This window comes from Pan paniscus, chromosome 1 (assembly GCF_029289425.2).
Source record: "Pan paniscus chromosome 1, NHGRI_mPanPan1-v2.0_pri, whole genome shotgun sequence".
NCBI classification, from domain to species: Eukaryota; Metazoa; Chordata; class Mammalia; order Primates; family Hominidae; genus Pan; species Pan paniscus.
The window spans coordinates 210,497,454-210,513,998 of NC_073249.2; the positions used below are offsets into that span (position 1 = coordinate 210,497,454).

Below are 16,545 nucleotides of genomic sequence, written 5' to 3' on the forward strand. Positions count from 1 at the left end.
AATATACCACTTTTTTTTTTTTTTTTTTTTTTTGACATGGAGTCTCACCCTGTTGCCCAGGCTGGAGTGCAGGGGTGTGATCTTGGGTCACTGCAACCTCCATCTCCTGGGTTCAAGTGATCCTCCCACCTCAGCCTCCTGAGTGGCTGGGATTACAGGCACGTACCACCACGCCCAGCTAATTTTTGTGTTTTTAGTAGAGACAGGGTTTCACCATGTTGGCCAGGCTGGTCCTGAACTCCTAATCTCGTGTGATCCACCCACTTAGGCCTTTATTATTTTTTTTCAAGAGACAGAGTCTCACTCTGTCGCCCAGGCTGGAGTGCAGTGGTGTGATCATGGCTTACTGCAACCTCCACCTCCTGGGTTCAAGTGATTCTCATCCCTCAACCTCCCAAATAGCTGGGATTACAGACATGAGCCACCATGCGTAGCTAATTTTGTGTAGAGACAGAATTTCTCCATGTTGGCCAGGCTGGTCATGAATTCCTGACTTCAAGTGATCCACCTGCCCCTCAGCCTCCCAAAATTCTGGGATTGCAGGTGTGTACCACCACACCTGGCCAAAACCTCCTCTTTTTAAGGAGGCTCATGAAGGATTCTTGTTCTTTGAAGTATCCCTTGGAAAATCCCATTAAGGCTGAGCATGGTGACTGATGCCTGTAATCCCAGCACTTTGGGAGGCTGAGGCAGGAGGAATGCTTGAGCCCAGGAGTTCAAGACCAGCCTGAGCAACATAGTGAGACCTCATCTCTACCAAAAATTAAAAAATATCAGCCAGGCATGGTGACAGGTATTTGTAGTCCCAGCTACTTGGGAGGCTGAAGCAGGGGGATCCCTTGAGCTCAGGAGGTCAAGGCTACAATGAGCTGTGTTCTTGCCACTGCACTCCAGCCTGGGTGACAGAGTGAGACTTGTCTCAAAAAAAAAAAAAAAAAAATACACACACACACAAAGGAAAACCCTATTTAAAGGGGATCTTCTCAATTTTCCAGGCTCTCATTCCACTCCCATAGGGAAGTGTGGTTCTTTGGGTAGGCCACGCCTTCTCTGGGCTTCAATATCCTCACCCCTCAAAATGTGGGAGTACCTGTGCTACCTTCTAGGGGCACTAGGAGAATTAAGTAAGATGATGCCTGAAGTGCTGGGACCCTAATAAGTGTGTAATAACTGGTCTCCAGTTCACCTGGAGCATTGAGGTTCACATGGGAACGAGGATGGAGCTCCCCAGCCGTGGTGTCCTTGTCCTTGACGGCTCCGGATATCAATCCACCCTCAGTCACCAGGCAGACATGGTGCAGCCAGCAGAGCCTTGCTGCCGCTTGGCCAGCCATGGCCAGCCACTGGGAGGCAAGCACCCCAAGGAGGCAGGTGTCCCACACATCAGGCCACAGGAGGCTCCGCCAGAGCCCAGCCCAGGGGGACATGGGGACAGCTCTCAGGAAGCAATGCCCCCAATGTCCGTCGTGGCTCCAGAGGAAAAGACAGTCAACCCCTTCCTGCCATCCATGCCTGGACCTAAAAAAGCAAAAGGAGGGTAAGTCATCATCCAGTGCCATCCCCTGCCCCCAATAAGGATGCTCTTCTGCTGAGTTTCAGGTGGGGTGAATTCTAGTCCAGACTGCTCCTGACCTGGTAGAGGACCTTGGGCAAGTCATGCTCCGCTGAGTCTCAATTTCCCCATCTGTGTAGTGGCTGGAATACCAGAATTCTTGGTTCCATGAGCCTGTATATATGAGGATGTGGGGACATAAGGAGCCCCCTGAGATGAGAAGGCCAAGGGGATGAGGCTGGGGTGGAACTGAGTGTCCTGGGGGCTGAGAGGGGAGGGCAGGGGGGCAAACCTTCAGCTGAGCGCTTCCCCTACCTGGGGGTTTCTCTTCTATTCAGGGGTGAGGCTGTGGAGACCCACCCAGCACCGGGGCCTCTTCCTCCACCAGTAAGTAGGGCCATAGGGGGAATGGGGACGAGCTGTGTAGGAGAAGGGCAGGGGGGATCAGGAGGAGGAAGAGGGCAGAAGCGGATGTGGCGCGTCAAACCCCTATTTGGAGTCAAACCAAGGAAGGTTAGTGTGGCTGTGTGTTAAAGTGCACATGGATGTGCACACGTGTGTGTGTGTGTGCCTGTGCCTGTGTGTATGCATGTGTGTGTATTCTGGGTGGGCATCAAGAATGCTCTTACACTCTGGAGCCCTTGGGTTCATCCCAGGTGGTGGCTTGTTCCACATCAGCATGGATTTCTTCCACCCATTTGCCCTCGGCCACAGCCACACAATCCAAAGCATCCCTGAACATCTGGGAGGCTTCCCCGACCCCTCCCAGCCATCCTTCCCTCCCCAAGCTCTGCCACTTCCTAGTTCTTTGACCTGACCAGGCAACCTGCAAATACACAGTCACTAGCATGCATGCCCTGCCAGCATCTGCCCTGTCTCATCCTGTTCTGTTCATTGGCAAAACCCCACCCTGGCTAAACTCACTCAGCCTTGTACCCATGTTGAGCAGCTTAATGCGGTTGGAGAACATCCTGTCTTATTGATGGGTTTCACTTTCAAGCATTAACCACTCATGTCAGATGCTGCCTGCAAGTCTCACTTTTCCTTGGCCACACCGCCCTCCCCTCCGCTCCAGGTCATCATTTCACAACAGCATCCCCCACGCCCCTCATCTCACTCATGTGTCACTGACAAACAGAAGCATCAGAAGAGAAGAAGCATCCCCAAACCCACCACCCTCCCTGCCTTGATTTGGCTGCAATGGGAGCTGTGAAGATGGGCCCCTGCTCCCATGGCTGTCTCCTCATTTATTCATTAGCTCTCGTCCCCTCCCCCCACCACATGATCCCTCTCTGCGTTACTACAGGACGATTCCATCAGCATACAAACATGGCTCAGCCTCCACAATATCAAAAGCTGCCTTTCTTTCTTTCTTTCCTTTTTTTTGAGACAGAGTCTCTGTTGCCCAGGCTGGAGTGCAGTGGTGTGATCACGGCTCACTGCAACCTCCACCTCCCGGGTTCAAGCTAGTCTCAGCCTCCTGAGTAGCTGGGACTACAGGCGTGCACAAACATACCTGGCGTCAAAAGCCGTCTTTCTTTGCTCCCCTTTGCAGCCCCATCCCTCAATAATTGTCCCCCTCACCTCCTCCGCTTGTCTTTTCTCAACACATCCCCATATGAGAGCTTTTATCGGGGTCGCCATAATCTCCATCTGGCTTATCAAATGGAAGAGCTCTGTCCTTACAGAGCCCACCTCGCAACAGCAGAAGACACAGTGGCTCCCTGTCTCCTCAATGCTGCCTTCTCCAGGCTCCGTGACAGCCCTACCTTGGTTCTCCTCCCATGTCACTAGCAACTCCTTCCCAGTCTACCTCCCTAGTTCCTCCTCATCTTCTCCACCCTCGAGGCTCCACCCTCTGGTCTCCCATCTCCATTCTCTCCCTGGATGATCTCATTCAGTCCCTCTGATGATTCCCAAATCCATATCTTCAGGTGAGACTTTGCCTTTTTCTTTTTTTGAATTGACAGAGTCTCTGTTGCCCAGGCTGAAGTGCAGTGGCGCAATCTCAGCTCACTGCAACCTCTGTCTCTGAGGTTCAAGCAATTCTCTTGCCTCAGACTCCCGAGTAGGTGGGATTACAGGCAAGCACCACCTCACCCGGTTAATTTTTGTATTTTTAGTAAAGACGGGGTTTCACCATATTGGTCAGGCTGCTCTCGAACTCCTTACCTCCGGTGATCCGCCCGCCTCAGCCTCCCAAACTGCTGGGATCACAGGCGTGAGCCACCATGCCCAGCCATAGACCTTGCCTTTAAATTCCATGTTCATATATCCAATGGCCTGCTTGAATTCCCTCTGGCTGGCTAATTCACTTCTCAAACATGACCACAGCAGTCTTCTTCAGCCCAGCAAATGACACTGCCTTTCTCACCCAAGGGGCTCATGCAACCCAGCTCAAAATCACCTCTGATTCCTCCTTTTCCCTCTATAATCCTTTCACGTGTCAACAAGCCCTGTTTAGTGCTACCTACAAAATAAATCCTGAATCCGTCCCTTCCTTCCACTCCCTCTTTCATTACCCTAGTCCAAGCCTCATCTTCTTAGAATAAGATCCAAAATCTTCACCAAGAGCCATAAAGCCCTATGTCTAGCCACTCTGGTCTAACCTCCAGCCCTTGAATATGCTAAGCCTAGTCTCACCCCAGGGCCTTTGAATGTTCCTGTGCCTGAACTCCTCTTCATAGACAGTCTTACGGCTCTCTTGAGTCGTTCACTTTCAATTTCGACATCAGTTTTTCCACAAGGCCTTCCCTGGCCAGCCATCTCAAGGAGCCTGTCAGCCACACTCAGCCTATCACACTGTCCTGTTTTATTGTCTTTGTAGTACTTTCTCCCTCCGACATTATCTTTAAGTTGTCAACCTATTCATTATCTAGAACGCAAGCTCCCTGAGGGCAGCCTTGCTAGTTGACTTACTCCTCTATGCTTTGTGCCTCAAACAATGCCCAGCACGTGGTAGGCACTCAACAGGAATGTGTTGAATAAATGAATGGATGGGAATAAGATGAGGTACCTCTCCAGACTAGTGAGAAGTCAGATGAGAAATAAGAACTAGGCCGGATGCAGTGGCTTATGCCTGTAATCCAAGCACTTTGGGAGGCCGAGGCAAGTGGATCACCTGAGGTCAGGGGTTCAAGACCAGCCTGGCCAAAATACAAAAATTAGTGGGGCATGGTGGCGTGCACCTGTAGTCCCAGCTACTTTGGAGGCTGAGGCAGGAGAGTCACTTGAACCCGTGAGGCAGAGGATGCAGTGAGCCAAGATAGCGCCACTGCACTTCAGCCTGAGAAACAGAGCAAGACTCTGTCTTGGAAAAAAAAAAAAAAGAGAGGGTATGGTGGCTCACGCTTGTAATCCCAGCACTTTGGGAGGCTGAGGCAGGAGGATCACGAGGTCAGGAGATCGAGACCATCCTGGCTAACAAGGTGAAACCGCTTCTCTACTAAAAATACAAAAAAATTAGCTGGGCATGGTGGCGGGCACCTGTAGTCCCAGCTACTTGGGAGGCTGAGGCAGGAGAATGGCGTGAACCCAGGAGGCAGAGCTTCCAGTGAGCCGAGATCACGCCACTGCACTCCGGCCTGGGCGACAGAGCGAGACTCCGTCTCAAAAAAAATAAAAATAAAAAAAAGAGAGAGAGAAATAAGAACTATTCCTTGCCTGTGTGTTTCTGCCTTTTACCCCATCCCTACCCCATGCAAAGCGTGGGCTGGATACTGTGGGGGAGAAGAGGAGAGGGCACAATTTAGCTCTGCAAGTACAGACTGAGTGTCTGTGGCATACCAGGCCCAGTGCTTGGAGAGAAAGGACAAGGAAAGCCGGGGAGGGCCCCTGCTCCCTGCTCTGGAGGATGCAGCTGAGCTGGTGGCACCACAAGAGATGAGAGGTCCTGGACAGGAAGTCCTGCAGGCACTCAGAGGAGCCCTGGGGCCAGCAGGTAGCTTTCTGGAGAGGGAGGACTGATATTAGGCCATACGGAGGGAACGGAATACGGACAGAGCCAGGGAGTAGAAAGGGCGCCCAGGGCCAGGTGCAGTGAGTGGCTCACGCCTGTAATCCCAACACTTTAGGAGGCTGAGGTGGGCGGATCACCTGAGGTCAGTAGTTCAAGACCAACCAGGTCAACATGGTGAAACCCCATCTCTATTAAAAACACAAAAAATGGCCGGGCACGGTGACTCATGCCTGTAATCCCAGCACTTTGGGAGGCCGAGGTGGGCGGATCACCTGAGGTCAGGAGTTCGAGACCAGCTTGGCCAACATGGGGAAAAAAACCCCGTCTCTACTAAAAATACAAAAAAATTAGCCAGGCGTGGTGGCAGGTGCCTGTAATCCCAGCTATTCAGGAGAGAATCGCTTGAACCTGGGAGGCAGAGGTTGCAGTGAGCCAAGATCGTGCCATCGCACTCCAGCCTGGGGAACAAGAGCGAGACTTTGTCTCAAAAAAAAAAAAGCCCACAAAAAAATTAGCTGGGCGTGGTGGCAGGCACCTGTAGTCCCAGCTACTTGGGAGGCTGAGGCAGGAGAATCATTTGAACCCAGGAGGCAGAGGCTGCAGTGAGCCAAGATCTTGCCATTGCACTCTAGCCTAGGCAGAGTGCAATGTTTTTTGCACTCTGGACGGAGTTTTGAAACTCCGTCTCAAAAAAAAAAAGGCAAAGAAAAGAAAGGGCAGCCAGGCAGCAGACCCATCACAAGGAAAGTTACAGAGATGGGAAGGAAGGTGAATGAAAAGTGACGATGGAGAGGGCCATCATCTGGGCCTCGTGGGACAAGCATATTGGATACAATGGACAGAGCGGCTGAAAAGCTAGACTGGCTGTGATATGAAGCCTCCAGGATGTGAGGCAGGCTCACTGTGTACTGGTTACCAACTTGTCTTGAGTCCAGTGAGGCAGAATACCCATGCATACATGTTATAAAAGTGAGTTTATTACTAAAGATGGGCAACAAAGGACAATAGAAGCCTAGGATCCACTGTGAGCCTGGGCCCCAAGGCTCAGGAAAGCTGTCTGGGGCAGAGGGAGTCTTGTCTGCGTGTGCCGCACTTGCTGAGGGACAGCAGAAAGCAGCCCACCCTGGGTTTTATACATCAAGGTGACATGATTTGCTGGGCTAAAGCCTTGAAGGCCATCCTATTTCTGGGGCTCAGGGGAGTGGAACAGATCCTGGGGTGTTCCAGCCAGTCCCTCCCTATCTTAGGATATTGCATTCCCACCACATTCTTTTTTTTTTTTTTGAGATGGAGTCTCTCTCTGTCGCCCAGGCTGGAGTGCTGTAGTGGTGTGATCTCAGCTCACTGCAACCTCCACCTCCCGGGTTCAAGCAATTCTCCCGCCTCAGCCTCCCGAGTAGCTGAGATTACAGGCATATACCACCACGTGTGGCTAATTTTTGTATTTTTAATAGAGACAGAGTTTCGCCATGTTGGCCAGGCTGGTCTTGAACTCCTGACCTCAAATGATCCACCCGCCTCAGCTTCCCAAAGTGCTGGGATTACAGGCATGAGCCACCGTGCCCGGCCCCCACCACATTCTTTAACTGTGTAATCTTCAGAACTACAAGTGAGAAATGAGAGAGAACTGGGTGGGTCCGAGGCCCACCTGCACCAGAGACCCATCCTGCACAGTCGTGGAGTGAAGCATTTGGCCTTAGCACTTCAATGACACTCTTAACACCTTGCAAAAAGCTGGGCCTAGGAAGAAATACTAGACTAGAGCACCCCGAGGCTGGGCACTAGGCACCCCTGTACCCACGTAACTGCACTTGTGGCACAGATGGATGAAGGGATGGGTGTGACAGTCACAGGGAGCCCCTGCAGGCTCGGGGGTAGCAGAGCAGTGACAGAAGAGCTGCACAGACGTCAATGCAGTGGCCTGTTCAGGACACCTGGTGCCAGGTGGAAGGGGCTCAGAGAAGGCAGAAGGAGGAATCCAGGTGTGTGAGGGTTGGAGAAGCTGGAGGGAAAGATGTCAGGGCCTTGGCACCATCGTTCACCCACAGGCTGAGCGCCTGCTGGGAGCAAAACTTGGTGCTGGATCCTGAAATAATAGGAGACATTTGGCCGGGTGTGGTGGCTCACGCCTGTAATCCCAGCACTCTGGGAGGCCGAGGTGGGCGGATCACAAGGTCAGGAGATCGAGACCATCCTGGCTAACATGGTGAAACCCCGTCTCTACTAAAAATACAAAAATTAGCCGGGCATGGTGGCGGGCGCCTGTAGTCCCAGCTACTCAGGAGGCTGAGGCAGGAGAATGGCGTGAACCCGGGAGGCGGAGCTTGCAGTGAGCTGAGATCACACTAACACACTCCAGCCTGGGTGACAGAGCGAGACTCCGTCTCTAAAAAAGAATAATAATAATAATAATAGGAGACATTCTGAGACAGACTTCTACCCACCTTGGGGCTCAGAGTCTGTATCTGCAACAGGGGCAGAGGCCCCAGACTTTGGAAGCCCTGTAGTCCCCAGAGGGCCATGGGGAGTCCCCGGAGGGCCATGATGACAGTGAGGCTGGATTCATGGCCACCATCTTGGGCCCCAATATCACAATGGAGCAGGAGCCCCAGAACTGATTTTTTTTTTTTGAGGGTCACATTCTGCCGCCCAGAGTGCTAGAGTGCAGTGGCACAATCTTGGCTCACTGCAACCTCCGCCTCCTGGGCTCAAGTGATCCTCCCACCTTAGCCCCTTCAAGTAGCTGATAGTACAGGAGCGAGCCATCATGCCTGGCTAATTTTTGTATTTTCTGTAGAGACAGGGTCCCACCATGTTGCCCAGGCTCTTCTCGAACTCCTGAGCTCAAGCGATCCACCTGCCTCAGCATCTGAAAGTGTTAGGATTACAGGCATGAGCCACTGCGCCTGGCCCAGAACTGCTTTTAATTGCTAGTTTGTTTTAGGCTTGACAGAAATTGAGCATTTGCCCTTAATTCAGGAAAACAATTAAAGGAGTCTTCGACATGGGAAAATGGGTCTCTTTTCTAGGCTGTCAGAATACTCAACTAGAATCTTTTTTTTTTTTTTTTTTTGAGATGAGGTTTCGCTCTTGTTGCCCAGGCTAAAGTGCAATGGTGTGATCTCGGCTCACCTCAACCTCCGCCTCCCAGGTTTAAGCGATTCTCCTGCCTCAGCCTTCCCGAGTAGCTGGGATTACAGGCATGCGAACAACCCCAGCTAATTTTGTATTTTTAGCAGAGACAGGGCTTCTCCATGTTGGTCAGGCTGGTCTCGATCTCCCAACCTCAGGTGATCTGCCTGCCTCAGCCTCCCAGAGTGCTGGGATTACAGGCGTGAGCCACCGCGCCCGTCCAGCTATGATTATTTTCAACCGTACTGTTTGCTGAGCGTTTATCTGTCCAAGTGCATTATTTACATTATCTTGCTTCTCAGACGTCACTGAGAAAACTGAAATAATCAGTGTTTAGTTAACATACATGTTGAGGACAACATACCAAAAACAGTTGTGAAACTGGGGATTTCATGGTGAATGGAGCTTGTGACCTAGTTGGCAGAAAGTCTAGACCATTAACATGTAAATAAATAAATACAGTTTAGGCCGGGTGCGGTGGCTCACGCCTGTAATCCCAACACTTTGAGTGGCTGAGGTGGGCAGATCACTTGAGGCCAGGAATTCAAGACCAGCCGAGGCAACATGGTAAAACCCTGTCTCCACTAAAAATACAAAAAAATTAGCCAGGCTGTGGTGGCGCACATCTGTGATCCCACCTACTCGGGAGGCTGAGGCACGAGAATCACTTGAACCCGGGAGGCGGAGGTTGCAGTGAGCCAAGATTGCACCACTGCACTCCAGCCTGGGCAACAGAGCGAGACTCTGTCCCAAAAAAATAAAAAAAAAAAGAACTCTAGGCTCACACTCATCAGGACGACTGCTATAAACAAGAAAAAAAAACCAGAAAATAACAAGTGTTGACAAGGATGTGGAGAAACTGGAACATCTGTGTACTGCTGGTGGGAATGTGAAATGGTATAGCTACTGTGGTAAACAGTATGATAGGCTGGGCATGGTGGCTCACACCTGTAATCCCAGCACTTTGGGAGGCCGAGGCAGGCAGATCGCTTGAGGTCAGGAGTTCAAGACCAGCCTGGCCAATATAGCGAAACCCTCTCTTTACTAAAAATACAAAAATTAGCCAGGCATGGTGGCACGCACCTGTAGTCCCAGCTACTCCAGAGGCTGAGGCAGGAGAATCGCTTGAACCTGGGAGGTGGAGGTTGCGGTGAGCCAAGATCACGCCATTGTACTCCAGCCTGGGCAACAAGAGTGAAACTCTGTCTCAAAAAAGAAAAGAAAAGAAAAGAAAAAGAAGAGAAGAGAAAGATGGTAGTTCCTCAGAAAATTAAAGATAGAATTACTATATGATGCTGAAACTCCATTTCTGGGTATATACCCCAGAGAACTGAAAGCAGGGTCTCAAGGAGATCTTTGTACACCCATGTTCATAGCAGTGTTATTCACAACGGATAACAGATGAAAGCAACTCAAGTGTCCATTGACAGATGAATGGATATGCCAAATGTGGTCTGTACGTACAATAGACTATTATTCAGCCTTAAAAAGGGAGGAAATTCTGACACATGCTGCCACATGGATGAGCTTTGAGGATGTTATGCTAAGTGAAATAAGCCAGTCACAAAAACACAAAGCAATTCTGCTTATATGAGATTCTTAGTCAAATCTGTAGAGACAGGAGGTGGAAATGGTAGTTGCCAGGGCCCGGGGAAGTGGTGATGGGAGGTTATTATTTAATGGATATGGAGTTTCTGTTCTACAAGATGAAAAGACCAGCCTGGGCAACATAGCAGGACCCTGTCTCTAAAAAAAAAAAATCGTTGGCCGGGCGTGGTGGCTCACGCCTATAATCCCAGCACTTTGGGAGGCCAAGGCGGGCGGATCAAGAGGTCAGGAGATCCAGGCCATCCTGGCCAACATGGTGAAACCCTGTCTCTACTAAAATACAAAAAACTAGCCGGGTATGGTAGTGCACACCTGTAGTCCCAGCTACTCAGGAGGCTGAGGCAGGGGAATTGCTCAAACCCTGGAGGTTGCAGTGAGCCAAGATCACGCCACCACACTCCAGCCTGGCAACAGAGCAAGACTTAGAAAGAAAGAAAGAAAGAAAGAAAGAAAGAAAGAAAGAAAGAAAGAAAGAAAGAAAGAAAGAAAGAAAGAAAGAGAAAGAAAGAAAGAAAGAAAGAAAGAAAGAAAGAAAGAAAGAAAGAAAGAAAGAAAGAAAGAAAATCGTTAAGTTGGTAAATGTGGCTGGATATGTTGGCTCATGCCTGTAATCCCAGCACTTTTGGAGGCCGAGGCAGGCAGATCACCTGAGGTCAGGAGTTCGAGACCAGTTTGGCCAACATGGTAAAATGCTGTCTCTACTAAAAATACAAAAATTAGCCGGGCCTGGTGGTACACACCTGTGATCCCAGCTACTTGGGAGGCTGAGGCAGGAGAATTGCTTGAACACGGGAGGCAGCGGTTGCAGTGAGCCAAGATCGTGCCACTACCCTCCAGCCTGGGCAACAGAGTGAGACTCTGTCTCAAAACAAACAAACAAAGATGGTAAATGTTACGTGTATGTTATCACAGAAAAAAAAAGTTGGAAAAGAATAAAAGGACTCTAGGTCTGGGGCCTGAGCCACCAGGGGTGTCATGAAGTGAGACACGAGCCTGGGTAGCAGCAGATGAGAGGAACCTGGGGTCTCTGCTTTGGTCCTGTTCTAGACACCCAAGAAGAGATGTCAAGGAGGACGTCTGGTATTAGGAAGGACAAAGAAATGTGAGGAAAATGGAGTCATGGGCAGCAGGATGACTTTTAGGGAGGGAGGGAGTCCAGAGCAGGGGAAGGACTGAGGACAAATCCCTGCGTCTCTGCAACACTGAGAAATGGAGCACAAATGAGGGGGAGCCAGCACCGGAGGCAGGGGCAGAGCAGCCAGTGAGGGGCGGGAGTCTAGAGAAGGGAGCATTTCCAGAAGGACAGAGTGAATGGGCATCTGTGTCTAATGCTGCCAAGGGGTCAACTCAGATGAAGGCAGAGATCTGACCGTGGCATGGCAAGAGCAGCTTTGGGGAGTGCTGGGCAGAGCCTGATTGGAGATGGAAGTGGGGAGTCAGGACAGCCAACGCTTTCAAGGAATTTTGCAATAGAAGGGGAGCAGAGAACTGGGATGATCAGGGGTGGGGTGGTATCAGGAGACTTTGTTTTGTTCTTTTTTTTTTTTTTTTTTTTTTGAGACAGAGTCTTGCTCTGTCACCCAGGCTGGAGTGCAATGGCACGGTCTCGGCTCACTGCAACCTCTGCCTCCTGGGTTCATGCCATTCTCCTGCCTCAGCCTCCTTAGTAGCTGGAACTACAGGCACCTGCCACCACACCCGGCGAATTTTTTGTATTTTTAGTAGAGACGGGGTTTCACTATGTTAGTCAAGATGGTCTTGATCTCCTGACCTTGTGATCCGCCTGCCTCGGCCTCCCAAAGTGCTGGGATTACAGGCGTGAGCCACCTTGCCCGGCCTGTTTTGTTCTTAAAGAAGGAAGATTAGCCGGTTTTGGTGGCACACATCTGTAATCCCAGCACTTTGGGAGGCTGAGGTAGGAGGATCATTTGGGCCAAGGGTTTTGAGACCAGCCTGGGCAAGACAAGACCCTGTCTCTACAAAAAATTAAAATATTAGCCAGGCCTGGTGGTGAGCACCTGTAGTCCCAGCTACTTGGGAGGCTGAGGTGGGATTATCTCTTGAGTCCAGGAATTCAAGGTGGCAGTGAGCTGAGATCGTGTCACTGCCTTCCAGCCTGGGCAACAAAACGAGACCCTATTTCTTTCAAAATAAAAGAGGGAAGATGATAATATATTTACATGCTGATAGGAGTAATCTGGTGGGGAAAGCGAAGTTGATAACTTAGGAAGAGAGAGTGTGTGGTAAGCACAGTATCTTTGATTGGGAGAAAAGCCTGGCCTGGCAAGAGGCAGAATGGGGACAGCCAGTCCCTCTGAGGGGAGGGAACAGGTGCAAGAGAGACTGGGGTTGCTGAGTGAATGAGAAGTGGGTGTACAGGAATAAAAGAGGCAGCCAAGATCCTGCCCTCATATTGCTTACCTTCTGGTCAGGAGGGCAGACAACAGGCATGAACAAAGCCAAGTGGTGGGACCAGGAGTAACTCACTCAAGACCATGGCTCAGCCGGGCGCGGTGGAACACGCTTGTCATCCCAGCACTTTGGGAGGGCAAGGCGGAGGATCACTTGAGGTCAGGAGTTCCAGACCAGCCTGGGCAACATGGTGAAACCCTGTCTCTACAAAAAATACAAAGATTAGGCCAGGCGCAGTGGCTCATGCCTGTAATCCCAGCACTTTGGGAGGCTGAGGCAGGCAAATCATGTGAGGTCAGGAGTTGGAGACCAGCCTGGCCAACGTGGCAAAACCCCATCTCTGCTAAAAATATAAAAATTAGCTGGGCATGGTGGTGCACACCTGCAGTCCCAGCCACTTAGGAGGCTGAGACAGGAGAATCGCTTGAACCTGGGAGGTGGAGGTTGCTGTGAGCCAAGATCACACCACTGCACTCCAGCCTGGGCAACAGAGCAAGGCTTCGTCTCAAAAAAAAAAAAAAAAAAAAAAAAAAAAGATTAGCTGGGCGTTGTAGTGCGCGGCTGTAGTCCCAGCTTCTCTGGAGGCTGAGGTGGGAGGATCACTCGAGCCTGGAAGGTCAAGGCTGCAATGAGCTGAGATCACACCACTGCACTCCAGCCTGAGTGACAGAGTAAAACCCTGTCTCAAAAAAAAAAAATACAGCTCACTTGGATGTGGCAAGTCAAGTGTTGGGGAGGACGTGGGGCAGGAGCACAGTGGGGTGCATGTGAGATTTGGGGTACATCCTCCAAAGGCTCAGAGAGTAAGGGGCAGTCTGAGGATCTCTGGAGAGGGGATGGCAGGGAGGAGATTTGTGGGACACTCTGGCCCACTAGAGGCCTCCTGGATCCCCTCCCCTATCCCCAGGAGGTGAGGGACATTGGAGAGAGGCAGGAGCCAGACCGTGCGCAGCAGCAGCCTCAGAAGCCCGCGGTGGCTGCAGGGACACAGAGCCTCGGGAACTTCCGGCAGGGCTTCATGAAGTGCTTGCTGGAGGTGGAGAAAATGGAGGCCTCCCATCGGAGAGCCTCAAAGGCCCGGTCCCAGACAGCCCAGAAGTCGCCCAGGACCCTGACCCCGGTGCCCACCTCAGCTCCAAGCCTGCCTCAGACCCCTGCCTCGGTCCCTGCCAGCGGCCCATCGTGGGCCCGGCTGCCAGCTCCCGGGCCAGAACCTGCCCCCATGGGAGCCCCGGTCCCCACCTCCATGCCTTGCCCTGTCCTGCTGGGCCCTGCCCTGGACCTGGGCTGGAGAAGGATGGAACTCTTGCACCAGAGCAGCGAGAGAACCCTGAGCTACGCCAAGGCGCGGTAGGAGCCCCCGCTGCTCACCCGCCCGCTCCTGAAAGGCCCCAAGATCAGAGCCTTGTCCCGGATGCAGGTCCCTGTCCCTGCACCTGCCTGTTCCCTCGTGTGTCCCCCTCTCTCCATTTCTCCTCATGTGTCTCCTCTCCGCATCTCCCATGTCTCTGCCTCCTCTCCCACTTCTGACCCCTTTTCTAACTCCCCCGAAAGGGTCTCCCTCTAGTCACCTCTCCTCTGTCCCACTTCTCCTCTGGATCTCCTTTTTCCTGCCATTCTTGATCTCTCCGGGCTCCCCAAAGCCTCCCCCACGACCTCCTCCTGCAGGCTCCCCCAACCCCTCCCCTAGCTATCAGCAGGGTGGGCAGCCGGATGTTGCCCTGGGTCGGGGTTCTGTCCTCTGCAGGCAGGAGCTGGAAGAGCAGAGCCTCCAAAAGCTTTATCAAAACCGGGAGAAGTCCGAGGAGCAACTGACCCTGAAGCAAGAGGAAGGTGAGGGCAGGGAGGTCAGGGAGGTCCCAGCACAGGCAGGACCCTTGGTCCTTGGGGGTTTATAGGCGCAGGGCGGACTGGGGTGCTTTCCAGATCACACGGCTGCCGCCATGTGTAGCAGACCCAGCAGGGGTTTTCTGCACTTGGCCTATGGGGCAGGGCAGGGTAGGGGATTGGCTCCAGCTCACAAAGCTGCTGGGTTGGGGGGGCCAGAACTCATGCTGGGTCTTTTTTTTTTTTTTTGAGACAGAGTCTCGCTCTGTCACCCAGGCTGGAGTGCAGTGGTGCGATCTCAGCTCACTGCAACATCTGCCTCCAGGGTTCAAGCGATTCTCCTACCTCAACCTCCTGAATAGCTAAGATTACAGATGTGTGACACCACGCCCGGCTAATTTTTGTATTTTTAGTAGAGACAGAGTTTCACCATGTTGGCCAGGCTGGTCTCGAACTCCTGAACTCAAGTGATCCACCCACCTCAGCCTCCCAAAGTCTGGAATTACAGGCGTGAGCCACCGCGCCCAGCCTCGTGCTAGGTCTTCTGACTCGAAGTCCAGCACCCTCCCTGTGCCAGAGCTGCCTCTCTGAGAGAATGACAGATGCCCTGCACAGTGCTTTCAGTTTTGGAATAGTTTCTCCTTCCCTTAACCCAAGCCTGCTCTATTGGTCCTCTTCAGAGCACCCTGGATGGGAGACAGGGCTCCAGGAACCCTGCCCATCCTAGATGGTCCCTCACCATTAAACAAGGCCACCAGCCTAAACATGTACCCCATTCCCACTGCATCTCACCTTCACCAAAAAGTTAAAAAGTTCTGAACACCTACCCTGCTCTCTATTGTCCTCAGGAAGGGGCCCTGTGACCCCACTCCCCCATCACCCTGGCCCTAGAAGAATGGATGTACATCCTCCTTCCATCCCCTACTCCTCCCCAAAGCCTGCAACCCTCTTGGCCACAGCGGCCCCTTCCTCTGTCTTCGCTGGATGCTCTCACTAGCTCCCTGTGACCCCATCCTTGAAGTTCACCCCTTTTAGTATTAAAACCCTCTACCAGGGCTGGGCACAGTGGCTCATGCCTATAATCCCAGCACTTTGGGAGCCTGAGGCAGGAGGATCGCTTGAGGCCAGGAGTTCAAGACTAGCCTAAGCAACATAGTAAGACCCCCACATCTACAAAAAATTTAAAAATTAGCTGGACATGGTAGCATAAGCCTGTAGTCCCAGCTACCCAGGAGGCTGAGGTGGGAGGATCACTTGAGCTCAGGAGTTCGAGGTTATGGTGGGCTACGATTATGCCACTACACTCCAGCCTGGGCGACAGAGCAAGACCCTGTCTCTTAAAAATAAAATAATATACAACTCCAACCGGGAGCAGTGGTTCACACCTGTAATCCCAGCACTTTGGGAGGCTTAGGCGGGTGGATCACGAGGTCAGGAGTTCGAGACCAGCCTGACCAACATGGTGAAACCCTGTCTCTACTAAAAATACAAAAATTAGCCCGGTGTGGTGGTGGGCACCTGAAATCCCAGCTACTCAGGGTGCTGAGGCATGAGAATCGCTTGAACCTGGGAAGTGGAGGTTGCAGTGAGCCAAGATCGCGCTACTGCACTCCAGCCTGGGTGACAGAGAGAGACTCCGTCTCAAAAATAATAATAGTAATAGTAATAATAATAATGAGATACAACTCTCTAGCCACCTTCCTAAGTGCAGCTCTCCCTGCCCCACCTCCTTGAGCAGTTCATGAACAACATGCCACTTTGACTCAGAGACTCAAGGTCCCACAGCTCCCAATCCCTGTCTGGTAATTAAAGGGCCAACTGCCCTGCCTCCAGTGGCTCAAACCACCAGGCATTCTGAGCGATCACACCTGCTTCTGAGAGTTGCTCTGGTTTTTCCTTCTGTGGTGTGCCTGCGCACGACAGGTCACCACGTGCCCCAACACCAATCCTAGCTCCACCTCTTCCCTACCATTCAGCGCTGTTTGTCAGAGACTTCCAGGCTAACAGAGGCTATTGTGTGCCAGCACTGAGTTCATAGAATACTTCCAAGAGGGTG

General features: G+C 51.8%; 1 protein-coding gene across 1 annotated transcript in view; it reads left to right on the forward strand.

Moving 5' to 3' along the window:
* SPATA21 (spermatogenesis associated 21) overlaps positions 1–16,545 on the forward strand; it is a 34,507-nt gene that overhangs the window by 9,683 nt on the left and 8,279 nt on the right. Inside the window, 4 exon segments of the mRNA XM_063594551.1 lie at positions 1,254–1,537; positions 1,891–1,939; positions 13,570–14,012; positions 14,410–14,495. Of these exon segments, the coding sequence (XP_063450621.1) occupies positions 1,254–1,537; positions 1,891–1,939; positions 13,570–14,012; positions 14,410–14,495 (862 nt within the window).